Below are 23978 nucleotides of genomic sequence, written 5' to 3' on the forward strand. Positions count from 1 at the left end.
CTGACGCAATGTGATTTCTGCCCAGTGCTCTGAATGTCAAAGTGAAAAAATTCGATGAAGTGTGGGTTTACATGTTCGTTGGTTGGTTTATTTGTACTTTGTCTGTGGTTTTAATGTGACTCATTTGTGAAACATATTTTCTTACTTTCTCCAGGTGTATTCACATGACAGATTTTCATTCATGCAACATGCAAATCATACGTTCAGCAGTGTGACATGACCTTGACTTAATAATGTCACTGTGGTTGTACAGGTTAAGGAATCCAGACTGATCCACCTCTAGAGACCTTTTTTTTAATCTATCCCCAATATCTGATGTAGCTCTCATCCAGGTGGTGATCAGTTGATAGTTCAGCTCCTCTCAGAAGTTACAGATTTAATTTCATGATTAACTTAAGGAGTTGTAGATTTGTGAGTAGGTCTGGGAGTGTTTTACGTTAAGTCATGCCTGGAGTGCTCCCATGAGAACTTTACTCCTGAACTTTCCTCCTGAACAAGTACACTAACATACAAATAGAATTTAATTTCTTTGTCATTCTGACGCTCATTTACGTTGTGTGTTTCAGAGTCTGATGTCTTCTAACAGCTCTGGAGTGGACGCTGAGATGGAGATGATGGGAAACATAGCTGAGCTGCTCAGAAGGTCGATTCTCTACGTTGAGCCTGTTGATCCAGTTTACTGGTGTGGGGCACTGCGCAAGTGTGAGGGCAGGATCCTCCCCTGCCTGAGGGTGAGGTGGCAGAAGTTTATTTAAGAACACAATAGCACACATGTATGCATTTGGACACATTATGGATGTTTTTTATTTTATGTTTTAGAACCATCTGATGGTCTTGGGTTTGCTTGTATTCGAGGCGACTGTAAGTCGTCACCAGCTCTACTTCCGTCTCCATAACGACCTGAAGCCTCCACCCTTCAGCATCATCTTCAAAGGCATCACAAGGACACATCTCGACCACGGCGTTCTGCCCTGCATCAAATACTTCATCAACTTCTTTTTTTACAAATTTGGACTTGAGGTGCTTTTATAAAAGCATTTTATTTTGTGTTTACACCTGTACGTGTGTTTAAGCCCATCTGACTTCTTCATGCGTTTACTTCCTTCCCGTCTCAGATCAGTTTGATTGTGGCAGTGAATGTAATCGGTCAGAGGATGGATTTCTATGCCCTGCTGCACTCCTGTGCTTTAATGGCAGTCCTGTCGCGACGGCGCAGGAAATCTATCGGGGAGGTGTGGCCTAAATACTGCTGCTTCACAGCCGGCCTCATGGTGCTGCAGTACCTGCTCTGCATCGGGATCCCGCCGGCTTTTTGTGTTGGTATGAAGTATTTAAAGTGTTCTGCCTTTCATATAGACAAACATTCATTCATATCCCATAACCGAATTGCATCAACTTAATGGAATCTGAATTTTTTTTCTCTAAATTCTAACATTTAAGTCAAACTATTGACAGAAGTTTGACTGTTTTATCAAACCTAAAATCTTGGAAGAGTAAGAGAAAAGAATAATTTTAAGATTAAAAATAGAATTATTTGCTTTATACTTAGAATTTGAATATGCCCTTTAAAATTTCTGAATCTATCCTGGGATATTTTACACATCATATTTTAGATCCCTGACTTTAATTTCATTTTAGTTTTTCGTTAAATCTGACATTATTGTTAGAATGCCAAAAATATGAACAAGTTCTGAGATAAAATTCTTTTTTTTGTTTAGATTCAATTCTTTTTAATATTTAGATCTTTTAGTTTTCTAGTTTATTTATAATTTACTGGTGTTCAATTGTATAATATGGTTTAGAAGAATGCTTTTAATTTTATATTTTTTTAATTGACTTTTGGCATTTTTTTCCATATTTTCTGATTTTTTTTCCCCCAAAAGTCCAACTACATTCTCAAAATGGTGACAATATGTCAGATATCTGCCTTTAATGTTAGAATGCAAAGAAAAAAAGAAAAAATATTTTATTTCTTACATGTTTAATATGTCACAATTCTGTGCTAGACAGAAAAGAAATTTCATGAAAATAAAAAAAAGCAAAATGTAATCACTTTTGTTTGACTTTGAACTTAAAAAAATGTTATGTTTTATGAAAATTACCATCTTAATTTAAAAAATGAAAAGCAATTTCGGTTAATGTGTAATTGTTCACAGATTATCCCTGGAGAACGGCATTAAAACCCCTCACCTCAAACGTCATTAAGTGGTTCTACATGCCTGACTTTGCGATGAGTCCCAACCCATCGTTCATTTTCTGTAAGTTCGTCTTCCTCTCCTGTCGTTTGTTGAACTCTAACTCTGTGTTCCAAACTCAACGCCGTCTGCCCTGCTCCCTGCAGATGACCACCTCCTGCTGCTCTGCTCATCTCTGCAGTGGCAGGTGTTTGTGGAGGAGAACCGAGCAGCAGTGCGGCTGCTGGCCGGTGACAATGTGGAGATCAGCCGCAGTTTGGACCCTTGTTCATTCAACCAGTTCATACCGGTTGGCAACTTCCTTCATTGCAGGTCAGAAATGCAGCACTTAGTTGTTTTTGTTTTCTATTAAATTATCAAACTGATCTTTTCCCCATAGTAAATATTTACATCTGTCAGAGATGTGTGAGTGTACGTATGGATTAACTGTAGTTTATGGTCATGTTAGGAGATGCTGTTTGTGTTGGTGTTCTGTGCTGTTGCAAGAATCATTTCACTCTTGAATAAACTTTATGCTGCCAATTATAGATTTTGCTGACATCGTATAGATTCCTCCTAAGGCGGATCGTGCTGCTCTCAGCGCTCTGTGTAATATCTCTGTTTTGTTCACACAGGCTGAAAATGTTTTGATTTCTTTACTTTCATTTAGTTTAAACTACAAATTCAGTTTTTTTTTGTTCCCAGATTCAAAGAAAAGTTCAAATAATTCTTAATTTTGTCTTAATGTTAAGAATGTTTTTTTACATTATTATTTCCAAATAGATTGCTATTTTTAAAATATATTTTTAAAAGTTTGATTGAGGGTGTGTTCAGATTGGAAACATTTGGTTCGCTTAAAGTGAACCGGAGGTCATTTGTCCTGATAATCCAGAACAAATGGTCTGATTATCAGACCTACTGTATATTTTCGAGGTGGGCTTGGTTTGTCACAGTCAGAATACAGACAAAATTAAGTGGACTCAGTCCAGACATTTCCTTCTGAATTTTCTAGTGCACTCTTATTTTCCAGTGCATACTTTTAATTAGAACATTAATCTTTTTCATTTTACTTTTCACATTTTTTTTATCTTTGAAATAGTTTCAGTTGAGATGAAGCCTACTTGGTTTTGATCCACATATTTGTAGTTTAATTTTTAGATTTTTCTATAACATTTTTAATTGTATTTAATTTGTTTCTTTTTTGTCCAGAAGAAAAAGAAAAAAATATATATTTTGTAAACATTTAGAAGTTTACAGATGTGAATTCTCAATAGGAAATGACCTGAACTCCATCCCTCTTTCATGCCGATCTGCTCAAAGTGCTGTAAGTCAAACCAGAGGTGGAGGGTCAGAACCTAAGATGCTGCCTTGTGGTTATTTCAGAAGCATTAAACTTAGATCATTGATTGAACTGTGTTGTGAAATGCACAAAAGCTGTCCTGGCAAACTGAAACTGCTGGATAAGCACTCAAGGGCAAATTCCACATCCATGAGCAGTTGTTTATGGTCTTTTATTTCGCCGGACACGGCGACTCTTCATCATGTTGCCATCTTGCTGTCGACAGAAAATCCACTCGTCCATTAGTCGAAGCCACTTTAACCTATAAAGAGTCGCAGGGGGCTGAAAAGACACTTTAGAGATCATGGGTTCATGACACAGGGAGACGCACAACACTTCAAAGACACGCATAACGTTGTCTAACTGAAATGTTCTACGTCATTTTCAGGTGCTACCTTGATATGATCAAGGTGTTCGTCTTCAGCTACTTCTTCTGGCTGGTGCTCTGTCTCATCTTCATCACTGGCACCACACGGATCAACATCTTCTGCCTGGGGTACCTGGTGGCCTGCTTTTACTTCATGCTGTTTGGCAGCAGTGTGCTGATGCAGCCGGTCAGATACATCCTTCGACTGTGGGACTGGCTCATTGGCTACACCTGCTTTGTGATCGCTATGAAGAACCTACTGTCTGTAAGTGACTGTAGTGAAACTGTTGTTAGTGCACATTTATTTTAATGGCACTCAGCTTTGTTGCATTGTTTGTTTGTCATCTAAACTAACATTTTATTTATACAGGCAGCAAATCCTCCTTTTTATATTCCATTCAAACACTTAGACACACAGAGGGAAGGAAGTGTGGGTTCTGTGACCTTTTATAACTCTGTAAACTGCTGTCTTGTCTCTAATTTCTCTAAGCTTGGTTCCTGCGGATACCTGGACAGCCTGTTGAAAAACAGCTGCTGGTTAATTCAGGCTTTCAGCATGTTCTGCACCATCAAAGGCTATGATGTCCGTGAGTGATTCCAGGGTTTCTACTGTGCAGACAAGTTTAAATGATACAATAAGAAAAGAAATTACCTTGAAATTATGAAGGTTCTTCTCTTAGTTTAGATGAAATAAACATATATGTAGTTTAATATGTTTTTCATTCATTTCACACTGCTTTTTTCATATTTTTCCATTTTCATAAACTAATACAATACTAATATTTTGAGGAAAATATATATATATATTTAATTAGGGACATTGCTTTGTTGTGTTGTTTGGTTATAGGTCTGTCTTTAAATTAATAATATAATAGACTGTTGGTAACTTACTTTTATTAAAAAAATAATAATAATTAAAGATTGTTAAAATCGAGGATAATAATGAAAAAAACAACCCTTAGCAAAAATAATACATTTAAAGTTCATTTTGTTGTTATACTTGAGTATAGCAAGTATACTACAGACCAGGGGTCTGCAACCTGCAGCTTGGGGACAACATGCAGCTCTTTAACCCCTCTTTGGTTAAAGAAAAATACAACATTTTTAATTTGAAAATCAACAAAATTTTTAGACAAGGTTTATTAAGCAAAAAAAAAAAAAAAGAAAAAAAGTAATAAAAGTCAAGCGTTTTTCACAGTTGATGGACAGTATGTTTCGCTCCATCAGGATCCTGACTACACTACCCATAATGCTCCATTAATCTATCCATCAGTTTGCCTTTATCGTTTCCCAAAACTGAAACATTTTTGTTTACCACAGAAAATCAATTTGAAGTCAGTACACACAACCAGAATTCACACACCAGAACTGAAGGTGCACTATCTATTTTGGAATTAAAAAAATTAGGATTTTAATAATGAAAAGAGTCACTTCATTAGCATATGGTTTTGTGTGTGTTTAAAAATAAAAAATCTGCCTTACAATCCGTTGCACCTCAGGTTTAAACTCTGATTTTGCTTTCTGACCTCAAATTGACAACTTTAGTAAACTATGAAGGATTGATGGATGGAAAATTACAGCTACCATAGACAAGAACTTGGTGACATGATATATACTGTACTTCAACTGTTTGTGAATGAGTTAAATTAAGTTTGAGTAAGTTTACTTTACTACTTACTTATTAATTTATTTACATTTACTTAAAAAATAAAAGTTTGATTTAACCAGGAGGGGTCAAAGAGCCATGTGGCTCCAGAGCTACAGGTTGCAGACCCCTGGTATAAATTAAGTTTACTTGTAGTACAGTTGAATAGACTACTCTTTTCTAAGGGAAAGTACACAGACAGTCATTACATTTTGTACAAAACTACAAGTTGTTTGCATCAAATGAGAGGATAGTAATTAAATGCATATATTTGATTAGTGGATACTTCACAGATTTTTGAGGAAAAACATTTGCTTTGGTTCTCAGCGGAGCCTGTCGATGAATGTGAGCTGCCAGAGGGGGAGGCCGGCATTGTCTGGGATGCGATCTGTTTCACTGTCCTCCTGGCTCAAAGGAGAGCTTTCCTCAGCTACTACTTCCTCTATGTGGTGTCAGAACTAAAGTCTTCCAAGATCCTGGCCTCAAGGTTTGAGCTCCTTTACTAACGTTTACAACGACCACTTAGACATTTTTGAGCAAAATACGATTTCTTTGTTATTCAATTATTAATCAAATCAAGCTTTATTGATAAAAGTGTATTGCAGCTCAAAGCACTAATTAATAGCATTATTACCAGATATGTGCAGTAAATCAAGCACAACTTATAAATATTTCAGATTTTTTTGTTTGTCTTATCCGTTAGTAGTTTGAGGCCTTTTTGAGGATTTTTTAAATTACTTTACAATCTGTAAAACTGTTTTTATGAAAAAGCTTGGTATCCATCTTTTTTTAACAACATAGCCTCTTTTTTTATATAGATATTTTTTATTATATTGCACAATAATTCAACGATTAACCTGAAACTGTCCAAAAAGTAGTACATTATCTCATTTTTTAAAACTGTAAAAATCACAAAAATTGAGAACGGTTTTTATTATACATAAAAAGATAACCTGTAGAGATAAAAGACAAAATTTATAAACAAAACATATAGTCAAGCCATGTGAAATATGTCTAAAAAACTATGTGAAGCTTCACTAAACTATATACACAGTTCCAAGGATTTATACTCCTGCTATGTTTGTTTTAAACCTGCACTTTCAAAGCTAAAAGCCTTTTTCAAACTTTTAAAATAAAATTTGAAATCAAACTAAACTAATGGGGGAGTTTTTGTCATTCAGTCAGAGTTTAGAACCTATTAGGGTTAAATAAAATGTCAAAATTAATTCAGTTATAATTACCTTTAGTTGTTATTTTTCATCTGCATGCTCCTCCTCACTCGTTGGGAGACTTCTGGAAGCTTTATCCAAATGTTATTGTTTTCCGTAGACGAGTATTATATAAAAAAGTATATATTGTTATGTTTTTATGATAAATGTCTCTGATAAATATATTTTTTTAATCAGATAATTTATTTTTATTCTGCATGCCCGTTAATTCTTTTAATCACAAAGCATTTTGTAAAGACAAGTAAAATCACCAGAAACTTAAGGAAAATGTTTGGCACAAACAGCATTTAAGTTTATGTTAATTTCTCTGCGTTTTTCTGTAGGGGAGCCGAGCTGTTTGAAGCCAAAGTGAAGAAGCAGATAGCAGCTCGACTGGAGATGGAGAAGAAATCTGTTGAGACTCTGAAGAGACAGTAAGACAGTAGTAAACAAAGAATGAATCAATTGATGGATTCATTTTATGGTGACCATCAGCATTGTATCTACTTTTATAAAAATTAAACGGTGAGTGATTACGTCTCTCAACCTTTTCCTTTAGGATGGAGAAGATTAAATCCAAACAGAAGGGTGGGCCGACTGTCGCTAAAAAAGCAGGAACTCCAGTGGATCAGGAGCAGATGGCACTCGGTAAAATAAACTGATGTTGATTCTGATGCTGAGTCGTCATTTGTACTAATGAATGAGAAAGTTAGAAGTCTCAGTCAGAAACAACCTGAATAAATGTCTGTTTCCAGATAAAGAGGAACAAGCAAAGAAAGATGCAGGAAAATGGTGGAAGCCTTGGGTTTCTCAGCCTGGAGGTGAGACTTTTTTTTAGTTTACATTTTGTTTTGTTTTAAACTGAAAGCTTTAATAAAATGTAAACACAAAATTGTGATTTTTTTTTTTACTTTTTAAGTGACTATTTCTGTGCAGACGTTGTGGATGAGCTTTCTTTTAGGGAAGCTAATTCGTAACCATTTGTTTCTGACTCTTCAACACAGTGGAAAACAACTGTGGCTATCACTTGTTTGAGAGTGACAGTGAAGAAGAAGAGGAAGAAACTACTGAGAAAAAAGAAGAGGAAGAACCACCAAAGAAGAAATCTGCTTTCCAGGTATGGAGATATAATTAAAAAAAGGTTTTTAAAAGTCACATATCCAACTGTCCTGCTGCAGCTGGCCTACAATGCCTGGGTTACCAGCTCTAAAAGCGCCTTAAAGGATCTGAGGAAGGAGAATAAAAAAATAAAGAAAGAAGAGAGGAAGAGGGCAAAGAGAGAGCTGCAGCGGCAGCAGGGTAAGAAACAGCAAGTATTTACAGCAGATTCCTATCTGCATCTGCAGCCAGTTATCAGGGTCATATAAATCACTGTTATTGTGAATCTTTTATTCCTAAGGGATTGAAAGAGCTGACTCTAGTGAGGATGAACTGGAGGAAAGCACTGTTGAGTTGGACGAAGAGGAAAAAGGTAAAACACAAATGTAGCTTTTCACATGGAAACCTTTTGAAGATAGAAACACTTTATTTGATCAAAAAAGCAGACATAAAATGCAGATCGCTTCCTTTTTTGGTGTCTTTTTCTGCCAGAAAACATTGTACAACGCATTATTAGCACGGTGAAGTTCGGCTGGGTGTTTCTTCAGTCTCTACTCGATGACCTGACAGACGGTTTAAACTCATTCTGCAAAGACAACTTGGATATTTCCAAAGTTCTGCGCTTTGAGCGAGCGTTACTCAACCAGCAGCAAAAGAAGGTGAGATGAAAAGACACTAAAACAACGATTAGGTTGTAGAAGACAATTTCACAAGACAATGCATTTATCTTAGCCTTCCTTTTTTATTTGAAGTAATACTGCCTTTTAGTTCCCAACATAACTTACGCCATTATAAACAGGTGTTCTTCTTTGTTCTGAGACATAAAAAACCATCTGAGAAAAATGCTTTTTGTGTTAAAGCTTCCTATAACTGGAACAACTTTCTTTATCTGTGCAATTCATCTCATCTTTGTCATTTCTTAAGAAAGTTCTTTTAATGGATTTCATACACACTTGTCTTTATTTTTAACCCTTTAACACCAGAGCTCCAGCGTTTATGTTCTTTGATTTTCTGTAACTTTTCAGTTGTTAACACGATCAACGTAATTCCAGTGGATTTTGAAGGAGAAAAGCGGCTCGCTGACTAAATACTTTTGGCCCACTGTATATGGCTAGATGAACTGATGTGGTGCAGTGGTTAGCGCTTTCGCCTCACAACAAGAAGGCCCCGGTTCGAACTCCAGCCTGGTCTGTTCTGTTTGCACTTTCTCCTTTTGCAGCTTCCTCCCACAGTCCAAAAACAAAAAGGGAAAACAAACCCGAAAGGGAAAATGGATTAAGTGATTTGATGATAGCATGTTTTTTTAATGCATTTTAGGGGCTCAGAGCCACAATTGCCCCCATGGTATTCTATCTAGACCCCCTTTTAGGGCTGGATCCAGGCTTGTTGTCCTCTAGATGTTAACAACTTACTTATTTTAAAAAGGAAGTCAAAGTTTTTTTTCAATAAAACTCCTGACAGATATTCGCCTTCATTGATCTTCTCTTTGGTTCTTTAGGGCAAAGAAGTCAGTCAGGAGAGTGTGAAGCAGTTTTATGAAACCTGGATATCCCGCCAGAACACCATGTGTTCTCTGGATGGTCTGGATACGTCACCGCCTCCCTGTTCTCCACCTGCTGCCTCCTCATCACAACACGCCTACGCCAGGCTGAAGAGTCAAGCCTCCAAAATGTCCTGGGGGAGTAGCTTTTCCAGGTATTAAAAAATGTGCAAAACTTGGACTAAACTGAGTTCATGGTGGATACTCACTCTTAAGTTTCTTATCTTCAGCTGTATGACAGATGAGACCCTGCTGGTTTCACGGCAGCCGACACAAGAGGAGCTGGATGAACCTCCTGCCGCTCCCCCCTCCGGAAACCAGCTCAGACGAAGACTCCTCAAGGAGGCGAAGATTGAGCTTACCTCCTTTGAGGCAGATGAACTGTCGCAAAGGTGAAAGATCAGAGAATTTAGAATTTTGTCAGCAGTCTGTGGGGCTTTTTTTGTTTATTTGATCACCATTTTCAAATATATATTGGGCAGAAAACATTAAAAATGCATTTTTCACTATTTAATTTCAAGGACATTATCAATCGAATTGTTAATCCTTGAAAGACTTTTGCTAAACCAGATTTTTTTTGTCTTTCTATTGTATAAAATAGAGAACATTAAAATGTTTCAAACTCCATAGCAAGAGAAAACTGGCCATTCGGCAGTAAAATCATTTTAAGAATTTTCTACTTTTCCAATTTTAGTCAGATGTTCATATCATGGAATAAAAGTGGACAATCTAAACAGACCAACGCAAGCACAAAAAGGGAAATTTGTAATAAGTAGGGGTGTAAGAAAATATTGATTCAGTGAAATATCGCGATACTTTAAACAAGTATCGACTTGTTTCCATTTAAAATACTCCAAGGTTATATATAATTAATTATTTAAAAAACATACATGTAGTTCAGTCTTAATTTTTTGTTTTCCACTTAAATATTTCCTATATGACCAAAAAAGCACTATAAATTTTCCAAGGTAAAAGCAACTTGTCCATGAGATACAGTTGTAGTGCTTAATGTTCTGATCGTTTAATAACATTTATTTTAAAATGTTACTTCTGTGGAAAAATGTATTAATATTCAGATCATTCTTGAGTCATAATTTAAAAAAAAATATTGAAATATTGTCTTGGGATTTATTGGGATACATATGGTATCATGACACATGTATCGTGATACGTATCGTATCGTCAGACTCTTGCCAATACACACCCCTTGTAATAAGGTCACTTAAAACAGATTGGCAAATGTGAAATTTGCTGACAAGTAAAGTTTTTCGATTTTAGCTAATTGTATTTATTTTTTAGGTAAAGTCATTTGTTTGAAATGTATGCATTATCGTGCTCAGATATCAAGCACTGCTTGAGTATTTTATTGGATGGATTTGAAGACTTTTAACTATATTTTCCTCCCAGCCTTGATGAAGACGCCTGCTCAGCTGAAGATGATGACAGAGAAGATGCAGAAGATGATAGGAAATCTGAGCAAGATGCTGAAGAACAATATCCACATGAGGATCCAGAATTGGAAAGTGACGAGCAGGAGGAGACGTTGAAGCCTCCAGAAACTGATGAATGCTACAAATATGCAGACTGTGGCTCGCTGGATCACAGAGAAAGCGATGGAGAGAGAAGTATCGACCTCACCGAGTCTCAGAGACCTTTAAGCCAGGAGACGAGGAACCTCACTGCCAGCGAGCTGCTGCTCAACAAGTAAGTAGACCTGGTGAACATTTGAAAACAAGTATAGAACATTTATCTTTTGAAAATGTGTAACACCATTTATCCTTGACTCCCTCCCTCTGTCTATTGTAGTATGTTTGAAAATGAGGAGATCTCAGCATCAGATAAGTTTTTTGTGACGTTGCCGAGGCCGGTGAAGTTGGGGTTTGCCCTCTACAACACCATGGTGTCAAAGTCAGAGATGCTCTGCTACTTTGTCATCATCCTCAACCACATTGTGTCGGCTTCGTTCCTCTCCCTCATCCTGCCGGTCCTCATATTCCTCTGGGCTATGCTGTCTGTCCCCCGGCCAACTAAGCGCTTTTGGATGACAGCTATAATCTACACAGAAGTAGGTTTTTACAGCTGCTGCTAAAATAGTTTACTCTCTTCCTCTGGGTAACTTAAGGACTCTTGTTTATAAAGCTATAAATATAATATGCATTTGATGGATAATGTGATGTCACCACTTAGATTCTGCACAGCAAAAAAAAGTAAATGGGCGGGATTAAGCAAAGTCTGAAGCTCTGTTCATTGGATGACCCACCTGTTAATTACAGTCCTATCCAATCATCTTTTGATCTATTGTCAAAGCGTTACCAGTGGTCTTTTAATTATGATTAGGCCATTTTTGGAAAAATAAAAAAACTTGTCCATTTCCAGGACATTTTTTCTGCAGTGTCAGGAATTCAACAGAATTTAATTTCCCATGATCCCTTTGTTTACACTCTCTCCCACTAGCTTACAGCCCCTCAAAACCCTAACCTAAGAGTTGCAACAGAAATGGCGAGCAATATTAGAGCTATCCTGCCGTACAGTTCTGAGCCAGATGCCACTTCGGACGAGGAAAATGAAAACCTACATGGATCTATTCATCTATAAGATGAGAAAAATTGAGTCTTTAAAAAGTTTTAAAATGTCTTCAATTTCATTCAACTAAAATAAGGCCTTACAAAGTATTAAATTGTCTTAAATTGCAGGTGAATATGTCTTCAATTTTTTTTCTTGTCAACTTGATGTGTCATCACAAGAAACTCCAGAAAAAAAGACAAAAACGCAGCACAAAAGAGTTAAGAATTAGATCGAGGGATTCTTACTGCACATGTGCAAAGTCAGACAGAAGAACAAACTGTTCACAGCGATCTGGTTTCCTGGTGAAGTCGGTTCTGGGAATCATAAAATAAAGAGAAAATCCTGTTTAATGTCAGCCAAGGAAGCTAATTCAAATTAACAACAACAAGCTAAATATTATGAATTAATTTAAATTTAGCTAATTATTAAATAATAATAAATAGTAATAATAATAATGAATGAATTTAACTAATAATTAATAATAATAGTCTTTACTTTATTGTTAATGTAATAATTGTGGTAATACCAAACCTCTGGTTTATCATTTTGATGTGTTCTCACATCATTTAGTGTTTGTTTGTATGTTTGTTAAATTAGACTTGTTCATTTGTTGAAACATACAATCTTAAATTATGTTTTGAATTGTCTTAAAAAGGTCTTTAAAAGTCCTAAATTGAATGAATATACATCTGTAGACATCCTGCATCAGAATGGAGCAGAACAGGCAGTTTGTGGCCTGCCAATTATAGCTTTTAATAACAACCACAGGCTTTTCAAACAGATTTTTTCATCTGGTCCTGATTCACAATGGTTTGTATTAGAAAAATACTAAAAAATGCAGTTTTAATCTTAATTTTCTTCAAGTATGTCCTTCATGAGAAAAATGCTACAAGAACATGTTAAAACACAATTTTAATTTTAATTGGAGAGGGGCTTTAAAAAGTATTGCACCTAAATTCTAAATTTGAACTCTAAATCAGCTGATTAATAATAATAATAAAAAACTGAACTGTCATGAATATTAAATAATGGAATATTATTTTTTTGTAGTCTAAAAAACAGAGTGTACAGCTGTTTATTGTGGGTATAAGTAGAACTTCTTTATGTCAATAAAGATTTTTGTTTCTTGTGCAATCTGCTTTAAGTGGTCATTAAAGGAACTGGAATATTTGGTGATTTATATGGAGCCCAATTGGGGCCATTTAGCTTTGAAACCCAATTAAAACAACTTGGAAAAAAATATATAGGTGTTATGCTAAAAAAATATTTAAGTGTCTGAAAATTTCTGCAATTCCAGTTTAAATTTAATTATTTTCAGTTTCAAATTTTCTAGTTTTAAGTTTCAAAACTTTTTTTAATTTTCAACTTTTTTTTTTTTTTTAATCCGGTTTAGAATCGGAAAGTTTTTAGCCCCATTCTGCCCTGTGGGGGCGGGGCCAACACAAAAGACCAATCAAAATTGAAGAGGATGGTAACTTAAGTCCCGGTCCGTTCACTGACTCTGGAAACTTGGATAATTACAGACAGAAAATGTCTGTACTATCACAGTCTTGTGTTGTCTCAAGACACGCACAAAAAGCACAGCTTTATTGTGTACTAACCGTTCGTACAAAACCCAGTTCTAGCATGTTCAAAGCGCTGTTTTGTTGTGTCACATATGGGCGTCAAAAATGTCAACATGCTTAAATAAAATGGCTAAGACCAAAAGATGCTTCCAGTTGTTTGCTGTGGCTTACTGGTTAAGCTCTTAAGAAGTCGGAGTGTTTTTTTAAGTTGTTTTATTTGGGTTTCAAATCTTAATGGAACCGTTTTGGCTCCACACATTCATAGCTATGATGGTAAATTTAGTCAAAAAGGATGCATGTATCTTGTTATGATGAACACATGTTTAGGTGATTTGTAACTTGCAGATATATGTGTTCTCTCTTTGTCAAGTTGACAGTCGTGGTGAAGTACTTTTTCCAGTTTGGATTCTTCCCCTGGACGACCTCTGCTTACCGAGGCATCAACGCTGAGCGGCCCTTTGCCTTACCCAACATCATCGGAGTGGAGAAAAAAGACGGTTATGTCCTGATGGATCTCATCCAGCTGCTTGCTTTGTTCTTTCACCGTTCTATTCTAAAGGTAACCATGAAAACTTCCAAATAAGAGCTTCCTCCTTATTTTTCTTATGTTTGATTTGTTGTTTTTTGGTTTAACTTTAATGTACAGTGTCACGGGCTGTGGGACAACAAAGAGGTGGAAATGCCCGATTTCTTCAAAAAGCTAAAGAAGAAAGTGGACAAGAAGAAAATGACAGGAGCAGATAAGATGGGAAGTGCAGAGAAACCTCGACGCCGACTCAAGTTCCTTCCTCTCCAGGCCTCTACAACCTCTATATTCTGCAGACAAAAAACAGGCGGCTCCTCCGAATCTTTTGGTAAGAATGGAGAAACTCATTTTATTTCACCTCTTTTGAGAGGATTTGTTAAAGTAGTAAACTTATATGGCTAAAAGTAGCTAATGCGTGTTTTTCTTTTGTGTTACTGGAGGGGAAAAGCCAAAGAAACAGAACAGCAAGAAGAAGAGACGGCAGCGAAACACGATTCCTCTCACCAGAAAACAAAGAATCAGACAGCAGATCAGAGAGAGGATGCTTCAAGCCAAAGCTGCCATCATAGAAGTGTGAGTTTTTATTCATGTGAACGGTTACGTGTTTTTTGCAACATGAAGTTTTCATGTAGTCGTCTCTATTCTGACATCTTTCTGCAGAGCTCTTCACATATACCTTCCCATAAGACAGTTCTTCTATGACATCATCCATCCAGAGTACAGTCCTGTGTGTGACGTCTACGCTCTGATGTTCCTCATCGACGTGGTCAACTTCATTGTCACCATTTATGGATACTGGGCTTTTGGGGTAAACCAAATCTGACAAACCACAACAGCAAAGCATGATAGGATTCCAAAATGGCGCCACCTGTTGTTTATTTTTACAGAAATACTCTGCTGTCGCTGACATCACAGAGTCTCTGTCAGAAGATCAGGTTCCAGAGGCCTTTTTAGTCATGCTGCTCATGCAGTTCGGTACCATGATCGTGGACCGGGCCTTGTACCTGAAGAAGTCACTGCTGGGAAAGTGTGTTTTCCAGGTGGTGCTGGTGTTTGGCATCCACTTTTGGATGTTCTTCATTCTGCCCGGTGTCACAGAAAGGTCAGAATTTGTTAGAAACATTTTTTTTTCAGTTTTACAAGTTATAAATGTAGGAATGTATGATTAAATATTAAATATCTCCTTATTTCTCAATTAGTTTCAGTCTCATATGTTCGTAGAAATAAAAACAATATATTTTGGCTCTATTTTAACACAAACTAAAACATAACTAATCTGGATTTCAACTGTTTCTCTCTTTTTCAGGAGGTTCAACAGGAATCCAATAGCTCAGCTGTGGTACTTTGTAAAGTGCATCTACTTTGGCCTCTCTGCCTACCAGATCAAATGTGGCTACCCCAACCGCATTCTGGGCAACTTTCTCACCAAGAACTATAACTACCTGAACCTCTTTCTTTTCCAAGGGTACAACAACAGTTGTTGCTTTGAATCCACCATGCTTCTTCCTTTTTTTTTGGTTTTTAAAAAATGTTTTGACAATCTTGCTCTGCCCTTCTGTTCCAGTTTCCGGATGGTTCCTTTCCTGACCGAGCTCAGAGCAGTGATGGATTGGGTTTGGACTGACACAACTCTGTCTCTCTCCAGCTGGATTTGTGTTGAAGATATCTATGCAAATATATTCGTGCTCAAATGCTGGAGGGAGTCTGAGAAAGTAAGTGACAGTATATGCACACAAATGTTCCCAATTTAGGGGAAATTACTTCTGGTCTGATAAATGGCCCACTTTATCCATTTTTTTCATACTGTGAAAGAAATTTGGAACTTTAAGTGACACTTATTTGGTATTCTTTCAGAAATACCCCCACCCACCTGGACAAAAGAAGAAGAAAGTGGTCAAATATGGGATGGGAGGGTTCATCATTTTTGCTCTCATCAGCATCATCTGGTTCCCGCTGCTCTTCATGTCTCTCGTCCAATCAGCAGCTGGAGTGACGAATCAGCCGGTGGAAGTCTCCATCCAGCTCAGCATTGCAGGTTATGAGGTCAGAGTGGAGCTTGTTCATAAACCTGTTGATGTTTTTGATGTCTGGTGTGATTAGGCCACCGTTTCTAAGTTTGATAAATCTCCCTGCTTTTAATTTATTTCTGTCTTTCCACAGCCTCTGTTTACTATGAGTGCACAGGAGCAGAATTTGGTCGCGTACACAGAAGCCGGATTCAACAAACTCACCAAAGTTTATGCCACTCATCCGGTAAGATGCTTTCTGTTTCTCTTTAACTGAAATTCTTCATACATATTACAGGGCGAGACAATAAAATGTGTGCTGTCTCAGAAATAATTATATGCTAAATATTCCCATGTATGGATGACAACAGTGTTTACATCAAAGTAAGATATTTATTTTGAGACATTAAGCCTGCAGTGAATTGAGTTTTCTTTGGACTTTTTGGTGACTTGTCTGCAATTTTTCTTTTGGTCTAAAAGTCTTGATGAGCTGCTTACAAGATATAGAAGAAGAGAATGGCCTCCTTGTTCCTTACTTGGTGCAAAACTGACAACAAAACCAGAGAAGAGAAATCACAGATTACATTAAATAGAAGTCATTTTCACCCATCCTCATCAATGGAGACCAATTAAGTCAAAAAAATATGTGACTATGTTGGTATAATGTCAGAAAAACTGTGTTCACTGTATCAGCACCAAAGCACAGCAGAGACTATATTTTTTAAGAAATGTCTGCAATTTAATGTCAACAAATACTTTTAATTTTCTACTAATTTGAGAGTATTGCTCCATCTGCTGGTCTGAAAATGCCATAGAGGCTCAGAATAACCACAACCACAACCACAGGTGTCAACCACAAATTAGGATACGAATCAAATCGTTCAAATAAATTGTTCCTGCTTTTCCTTCATAATTTTAGAAAAATAGACATATTAGTACAAATAACCCATGCATTTCAACAAGCATGATGAAAGTGAATAATTCACGCTAGACCTGGGCATTCTTTTGCAATTGGAGTAACCTCCAAATCCCTGAAACCAACATGACAAATGACACAAATGCAAGAATGTTAACAGTTTTCTATTATATTGCTAAAAATCTTGTTGAAATCTATTGAAGGTCACTTTTCCTCCTCCAGTCTGCCATGCAGTTCCTGATGAACTATGAAGCTGAAGATATCGTAGTTGCTAAGATCAAAAGTGATGCCAGTCTGCTGTGGAGCATCAGTCCTGCCAGTCGAGCCGCCATGATAGAGGAACTCAGCAGCTCCCCTCATCTGTACATGTCCTTCCGCTGGATTCTGCTCAGGTTAGACTTAGACACAAGGTTCCTGGTGCTTTTTAATGAGCAGTTTGCAGGTTTCAATGTGTCTGTACTGATTTTCTTTAGGACATGCATGTTTAATGAGACAAAAAAAATCTGAAAAAAGAGAAGTATAAACAATGATCTGTGTGATTCTAAAAAAAGCACAAAACTTCTCTCCATAGAAAGGAGAAATGTTCACAACATTTGGGTTGAATCTATTTAAACTTTTGAATTGTTCCTGCAAGGCACATAAAGACACTGTTTTAAATCAACTTTAGAATCATAATACTTTCTTTCTAAACATTCAATTAGGAATCTCAACACGGAGGTTAGTTAACATAGACATAGTGTGCTTTTGTCTGCAGGAATGCTTCCATATCCATGAATGTGGAGGCAGTGGGAGAACACACTGTGAAGTTTAATGACAAAGCCCTGAAGGATGGAATAGTGAGCATGCTCAAAGGCAACAGCAGCAAGCCTGTGTGAGTCTGTCTTAGCATAAACTCTGTGACATTCCACTTGATTTTGCAAAGTCTGATCCATTTATCTTCTTGAGCACTTCAGTTTAATGCAAAACTGTAGTCATGCATGCAGATCTGCAACTGATCTTCCCTTTTTTCAACTGAGAAGTGGACTATGTTTAATGCAAATGTCTATAATATGACTGCCATTATTCTACAACCCATTTATTGAATCATTATTCTGTCAACCCTTGTTTATTTTTTCCAAGTTTGTGGTAATTTTTTTTTGCAAAACTAAAGAAAAAAAACACCGAAGAAAATGATTGTTCTGCTTTCTTTGTCACTACAGGATCATTCATTCTCTCTTGCCAAAGTTCTTAAGGGGTCCGAAGGGACAGGAGTCCAAAATGGCAACCAGAATGACAGTTGGTTTGTAGTTTTTAAAAGTTGCAGCTCATTCTTTCTTAAAAAATGCTTTACAGAATTGCTGTTTGCAAACAAATTCCATCATTTATATGACTCAAACTACTTCTTCTAACCATGAATCTGTGCTAACCTCATTCTACAGTCTAAAAATTGATCTTTGTGGTAGTTTGCTTGGAGTCACGTGATCTGACATAAAAGTGATGCCACACTTTCTCATTTTTAAGTTGCTCATTTTCCAGAAAAATAGGTTGATTAATTTATAAATCAATACCCATTAACGGTTTGTTTGTTTTAAAGGTCTAAGAAATTTCATTAAAATTTAAAGTTAAATTTAGTCCTAAATCGTCTTGTTTCAGAGCAGTCTGATCGTCCGGACCTGCAGGCGCTGGCGTTCTTTAGGCCCATGTCGATAAAACTTCAGCAGACCAGTGGAAGCTCAGACAAAGAGGCAGACCAGTGGTGGGTGGTGGAGGAGTGTTCTCCAGTTCTCACCTCCTCTGAGCCCAAATGTTCGAGCATCGAGATTATGGTGTTCAACGATAAAGTCAGCCCCTCCAGTCTGGGCTTTCTGGCTGGACATGGGTAGGTAACAAGACAAAAAACTCTTCTTCTCCCTAAAGAATACTTTTTAGAACCTCTGGAATGCAATCTAGATTATTACGATGCTTAAAGCTCCATCCAGCTTTTCCTGTCCCCTCTCTCCCCCACAGCATTGTGGGTCTCTACATGTCGGTGGTGCTGGTCATCGGGAAGTTTGTCAGAGAGTTCTTCAACGGGATATCTCGGTCCATCATGTTTGAGGAGCTGCCATGTGTGGACCGAGTCTTGAAACTCTGCACGGATATCTTTGTGGTGCGCGAGACCGGCGAGATGGAGCTGGAAGAGACGCTGTTCGAGAAACTCATCTTCCTGTACCGATCGCCGGAGACCATGATAAAGATGACCAGAGAGAAGGACGGTTAGGGCTAAACAGCTCAGGCTCTCTTCATTTGTTGACTTCGTCTTCTCACACAAAACGAATGCAGGTTAATGTATTGAAAATTTTAATTTCTGAAACATTACTTTTAAGTTTCATAAAAGTTTTATTAATTACATGAACAATACTTATTTATTAACCACAGCATATTTCTGGTGCATACAAAGTCTAATTTACCAATTGAGAGTTAATCAAATAGACTTTGAAGTGTTTGAACCAAATATGAAAGTCCAAATGTAGAGGAAAATGCTTGTTTTCTGTGATGCATGATTTTCTAATAGTTTTGAATTTGTACGGGTATTTATCAGTAAGACTTCCAGGATGAAACAGCTTTCCACACTTCTGTAAATACCATGTATGTCTGTACATCTCTATGTAGACTGCTATACTAAATTTATTTGAATAAATACAAGTTAAATGATCCATTGTTTTTTTATGTTTTTGCTTAAAAATGATACTTAAGTCATTCTCTCCCTCTTGCTGACTGACCACAAATGTTCCAGCAGGACTGTCAATCCAATAAAGATGCAGCAGTCAGAGAAACAGGGAAAGCTTTAGTGGCTCGCTCCACATAGATGAATTTCATTGATGACCAAGTGGGTATAAAAAAACCCCCCTGAAAAGTGCACTTTTAAGATATTCATTTTTATTCAATATGTAAATGAAAAAAAGGAAAAACATTTAAATTTAGATCCCCAGTCTTCAACCAAGCCATCTTGATGACATCCAGGTCTCCACCCTCCTCTTTCAAACAGGACCTCTCAAGTTTAGGAGAACTATGTACAACACAGTTTTGGATCCTAGCAAGAAAAAGGAGAAGAAATGTTAAAAACATTAAAAAGTGTGTGTTTTCTCTATAAACTAGCTTAGTGAATGGCTGCTCCACAAAAGCAGATTAAAACATCTGAGCTCTAAACAGTTTATGGCCTTTTTGAGTGTTATTTTTAGCAAACTGGCAGACTGTTTTCTGCACTGGTTTAACTTCTAATTTATTTTGCTGGAAGCATAAATGCTGCATTATGCCAGGAGTAATTCAACTAAAACATCTTACTGTTTTGTGCTTTTTAAAATATAGCTGAAAGTAATGTGTAGAAAAAATTGTGACCAACAAAATCCGAACACGTGGAGTCAGAATCAATTAGAACTGCAAAAATGGGATTTGATGAACTCGAGAACCTCACAGGTAAAGTTGAAAAACACATATTTTAGTAGATTATCAGAGTCACATGGGACTCAAATTTTATTTGTTTTGCTTTCTGACGTTCTGGCCCACTAGCATTAGATGTCATACAGAAATCTAAAAAGTCCAAATCCAGGACTTGAAGGCTGCCGTCTTGTCCTTTGCCTGATGCTAAAAGCGAATGCTTCCAGTGAAAAGTCTGGTAGACTCATGCATGTGTTGATTTTGGGTGTCCATGTTTAAAGCTCTTGCATTTATTCTTCGCTACGCAAGTTTTTGAGTCAGTTTTCAGGCTCTACATACAAAAAAAAAAAAAGTACAGAAATGGAACACGTGCTGAAAGTTAAACCATCAGGGACTCCTGATGTGGTAGTTAAGTATGGATGGAATTCTTTTCAAATCATAAAATTGCCAACTGTTTCAAAATTGATTATGGAGGAGTAGTTAAGAATTTGTTGTTTGTGGCCAGCTGGAAATGTATGATACCAGGTCTTTCATATATTGGAAAAGTGCTGTGAAAGAAAAAGGGTGGTTCAAGATTTGTGTAATTTTGTAGCTAGTACAGGCAGTGACAGTCCAGTATTAACACTGCTAAAATCGCTTTCTTGAACGCAGCACTGTTATTGTTCTTAAGGTTTGTTGGTGGACCACACCTGATCCAGGTAATCAGGAGAAGGCGATATCTAGAAAGCAGAAGGACAGCAGCTCTGGAGGATTGGATTTGGACACTTTGCAGTAAACATGATCTTGTATTTGGTCTTTTGTTCTCCAATTCATGGAATGACTAACACTTTTACTGAAATGGTTTTGCCTTTGACATGCTTATATGTAACATAACAAAACTTGTCAGATCAGTGGGCAAACATGCAGAAAGTAATTTAGTTATTTGACAGACAAATCAGATGACAGTCACTATAAGATTAAATAGAACACCAGATGATTATGTTCTCTTGAATACTCTGGAATCCGATTCTGCTCTGGTGTTTGGCTGAATGTCATCTTTTCTGAACTTGCAAAAAGGTCACCAGAGGTCAGGAGGGTCTGAAAGGTAAAACATTTCTTACATGCTGTTTTGGGTTTGAAGACTTTGACGTTCGCCTCAGCGGCCCTGATTGCCTCGGCTTTGACCTGCGGCTTCATCGCAGCCCGCACCGCGTTGGCGCAGATGGCAGAGAAGCGAATGTAGCTGCAAAAAGGACACATTATTTTAATGAAAACTGCTAGATAGAAACCAAAGTACAGAAAAACTTCAAACTATTAAACCATTTGAGTATTTTCATGCACAACATGACGACACTCCACCGTAATCTCAAGGACTTTAAAACAGAACATGACTAACGCTGTTTTCCCTCAAACAGCTCGTGCTACAAATTAAAGGCGTTAAACATACCACCAAATCTTAACATTCTTTTTACATTTTTCCCCAATTTCACTCAATTTACTTACCTAAGGCCTGCTTGCCTCCAGTAAGCGACCATCTTGCTTTTCTCGGCTTCAAGGACAGGTCGGATGGATGCGTGATGGCGTCATTCTTCTTCTTCTTCCTTGGATTTATTTCTCCTTATTGCACCAAGCGACTCACTACTGCCACCCCTGGTCATTGAGGGATAGACTTCATTCAGTCTAGAACCAAAAGAAAGATGAGGACAAAATACAACAAACGAATTTGATTAGTGGTATACATTTTGGGGGAAAAAAACTGTTGCCAATGTTTAAACAATGATAAATACTATTAAACAGTATTAAATATTAAACTAGAAAACCGTACATCTAGAAAGGTTGATGTTTTCTCAGGAAGAGCAACAAAGGAATGATTTTTGTGCCATTACTCCAAGCACAACACTCAATGTATTGAGTGTAAAACTTGAAAAATGCTCTGTGCTCAAACAATTATTTTGCACTTGAAGTTCTGCGTGCAAACAAAACAATTTTACTCTTGAAACTTAAAAATATGCGCAATCAAAACATTTTTCACTCAAGAGAAATTTGCTCTCTTCTGTGCTTGAAACTGTGCAAGGCACCATGTTACAATTTTGCAACTAAAGTCATCAGATGACAGAAATCAACTTTCATAGTGATTGCTGCTCTTGAAATAATGGCACAAAAATCACTCCGTACAGTGAGTTTACTACCTGTGTGTCAATTACTGAGACTTAAGTGAGGTCATAGGAAGCAAAAAGGTTTTCATTTATGTTTATACATTTCTGATGCACAGAATTTGCATCAGAAAAAATTGCAACATGTATCACCAACAGAAAACTTCTCTTTACCACATAATTTGTAGAAAATATAATGCTTCTATTTTGCTTCTTTGCTTAATACATGTGCCTTTGTTTAAAAAATATATTTATTGGGAATATACTGGAATGTATATATATATAAGGAAAGCACATTTTAAACCACATATTGCTAAAGAATATATTACAAGTACCACAAGATTGTTGATATAAACAGTTGATATAACAACAAAATGAGCTAAATGAATTATTTTAATACTATGAGTTCATAAATAAATAAATAAATAAATAAATAAATAAATAAATAAATAAATAAATAAATAAATAAATAAATAAATAAAAAATCAGATTGTTCTAGATGCATTGCAATTCTCGTGTCTGCCACCAGAGGGGGTTTTGGATTCCTACTTCCGCCGGTGTCTTTCTTCGCTCCGGTCACGCTGTCATCAGGTCGCCGGCTCCCGTGTTGTGTTCGACAAACCAGAGAAAATAATGAAGATCTGGGCGTCAGAGCACATTTTTAAGTAAGTATATTTTTCCCAGCTGTGGATTGTTTTTGTTTGTTCGTTTTCTTCACACCCATCCGTTACATAGTCGACTTTTTCTCCTCTTGTGTAACTCATTTCAATGGTTCCCTCCCTGCCTGTGGTCTGCAGGCGCGGTGGTTAGCTTCCGAAGCTGCTACTATCGCGGATAAGTTGGTTTGAAATCAACAAATTTCCTTGAAAAAAGAGAGAAAGAACAACCTGCAATTCAAATCTGTGGTTGTTCGCTACCCTTGATTTATTTTTCTAATTCGTTGTTGTTCGCGGGGTTAATATAAATATTATGGATAGTGAGTTAGCTTAATCAACTTTGAGCTCACCAGCAAGTAACTTTAATGATATTAAATAAAAATATTTAAATATGGTATAGTTTAAGTTTTGTGCATCGTAGTTGCTGTAAAAGACGGATACATTCGTGTGAGTGTACGGATTAACGGAGTTCGAACCCCAGAGATCAGTTATGTACGACTGTTATATTGATTACGTAACCGTCTAAAGACTGGATATGTGGCGGTCGAGGCTTTTTAACGTGACCAAAGCGAATTGTTTACATTTTGTCGATTTTTTTAACCTCGTAAGCTGATAAATGCTGAACAAACGCAGCCTGGCTTTTGTTCATTTTCCAGAAGTTTCTCTAAAAGCTCCCCCGGATTGTGAAACAGAGCATGCGCGGTAGAGGGCGCCATTTCTGCGTGTTGCATGCTGGTCTTAAAAAAACAAAAAAACATCTGCTTCTGAATTTGTTGCATAACAGTTTTTTTTAACCAACGAAATTCAGAAACTTTACAGGTTTCGTATTACTGCAGACTATTTTA

At 36.9% G+C, this 23978-nt stretch overlaps 3 protein-coding genes across 3 annotated transcripts in view; 2 read left to right on the forward strand and 1 right to left on the reverse strand.

Annotated features, from left to right (window-relative positions):
* Positions 1-19622, forward strand: part of si:dkey-11f4.7 (piezo-type mechanosensitive ion channel component 2) — a gene marked incomplete at its 5' end in the record, with an annotated part of 30358 nt that extends 10736 nt beyond the window's left edge. The window contains 33 exon segments of the mRNA XM_024292394.2: positions 567-731; positions 820-1020; positions 1116-1320; positions 2157-2258; positions 2342-2507; positions 3902-4145; positions 4371-4467; positions 5853-6012; positions 7078-7167; positions 7293-7381; positions 7489-7554; positions 7738-7850; positions 7912-8032; positions 8133-8204; positions 8324-8490; positions 9330-9526; positions 9602-9763; positions 10779-11075; positions 11178-11436; positions 13872-14060; positions 14148-14355; positions 14468-14600; positions 14688-14835; positions 14915-15129; positions 15334-15492; positions 15592-15739; positions 15882-16070; positions 16188-16280; positions 17172-17341; positions 17704-17820; positions 18149-18228; positions 18582-18807; positions 18936-19622. Coding sequence (XP_024148162.1) covers positions 567-731; positions 820-1020; positions 1116-1320; positions 2157-2258; positions 2342-2507; positions 3902-4145; positions 4371-4467; positions 5853-6012; positions 7078-7167; positions 7293-7381; positions 7489-7554; positions 7738-7850; positions 7912-8032; positions 8133-8204; positions 8324-8490; positions 9330-9526; positions 9602-9763; positions 10779-11075; positions 11178-11436; positions 13872-14060; positions 14148-14355; positions 14468-14600; positions 14688-14835; positions 14915-15129; positions 15334-15492; positions 15592-15739; positions 15882-16070; positions 16188-16280; positions 17172-17341; positions 17704-17820; positions 18149-18228; positions 18582-18807; positions 18936-19188 — 5301 coding nt within the window.
* A 203-nt stretch (positions 19623-19825) lies between these two features.
* On the reverse strand, positions 19826-23167 carry atp5f1e (ATP synthase F1 subunit epsilon). Its single transcript, XM_024292398.2, has 4 exons — positions 23027-23167; positions 21828-22004; positions 21446-21567; positions 19826-20001 (listed from the first exon to the last, which is right to left on the reverse strand). Coding segments are annotated over exons 2-4 (156 nt in total). The 5' UTR covers positions 21860-22004; positions 23027-23167; the 3' UTR covers positions 19826-19999.
* The window catches only part of LOC112158812 (PRELI domain containing protein 3B), a 3127-nt gene continuing 2156 nt past the window's right edge, over positions 23008-23978 (forward strand). The window contains exon 1 of the mRNA XM_024292397.1: positions 23008-23142. Coding sequence (XP_024148165.1) covers positions 23111-23142 — 32 coding nt within the window. The 5' untranslated portion in view covers positions 23008-23110. The remainder of the gene's footprint in view (positions 23143-23978) is intronic.

Source organism: Oryzias melastigma, linkage group LG7, assembly GCF_002922805.2.
Source record: "Oryzias melastigma strain HK-1 linkage group LG7, ASM292280v2, whole genome shotgun sequence".
NCBI classification, from domain to species: domain Eukaryota; kingdom Metazoa; phylum Chordata; class Actinopteri; order Beloniformes; family Adrianichthyidae; genus Oryzias; species Oryzias melastigma.

What these genes read in the sequence shown, in the direction of transcription:
- atp5f1e (XM_024292398.2), bottom strand. Translation starts at nt 21,859, where the DNA reads ATGGTCGCTTACTGGAGGCAAGCAGGCCTTAG. An exon ending in TGGAGGCAAGCAGGCCTTAG is followed by an intron (nt 21,568 to 21,827) that starts GTAAGTAAATTG and finishes TCCTTTTTGCAG; the next exon opens with CTACATTCGCTTCTCTGCCA.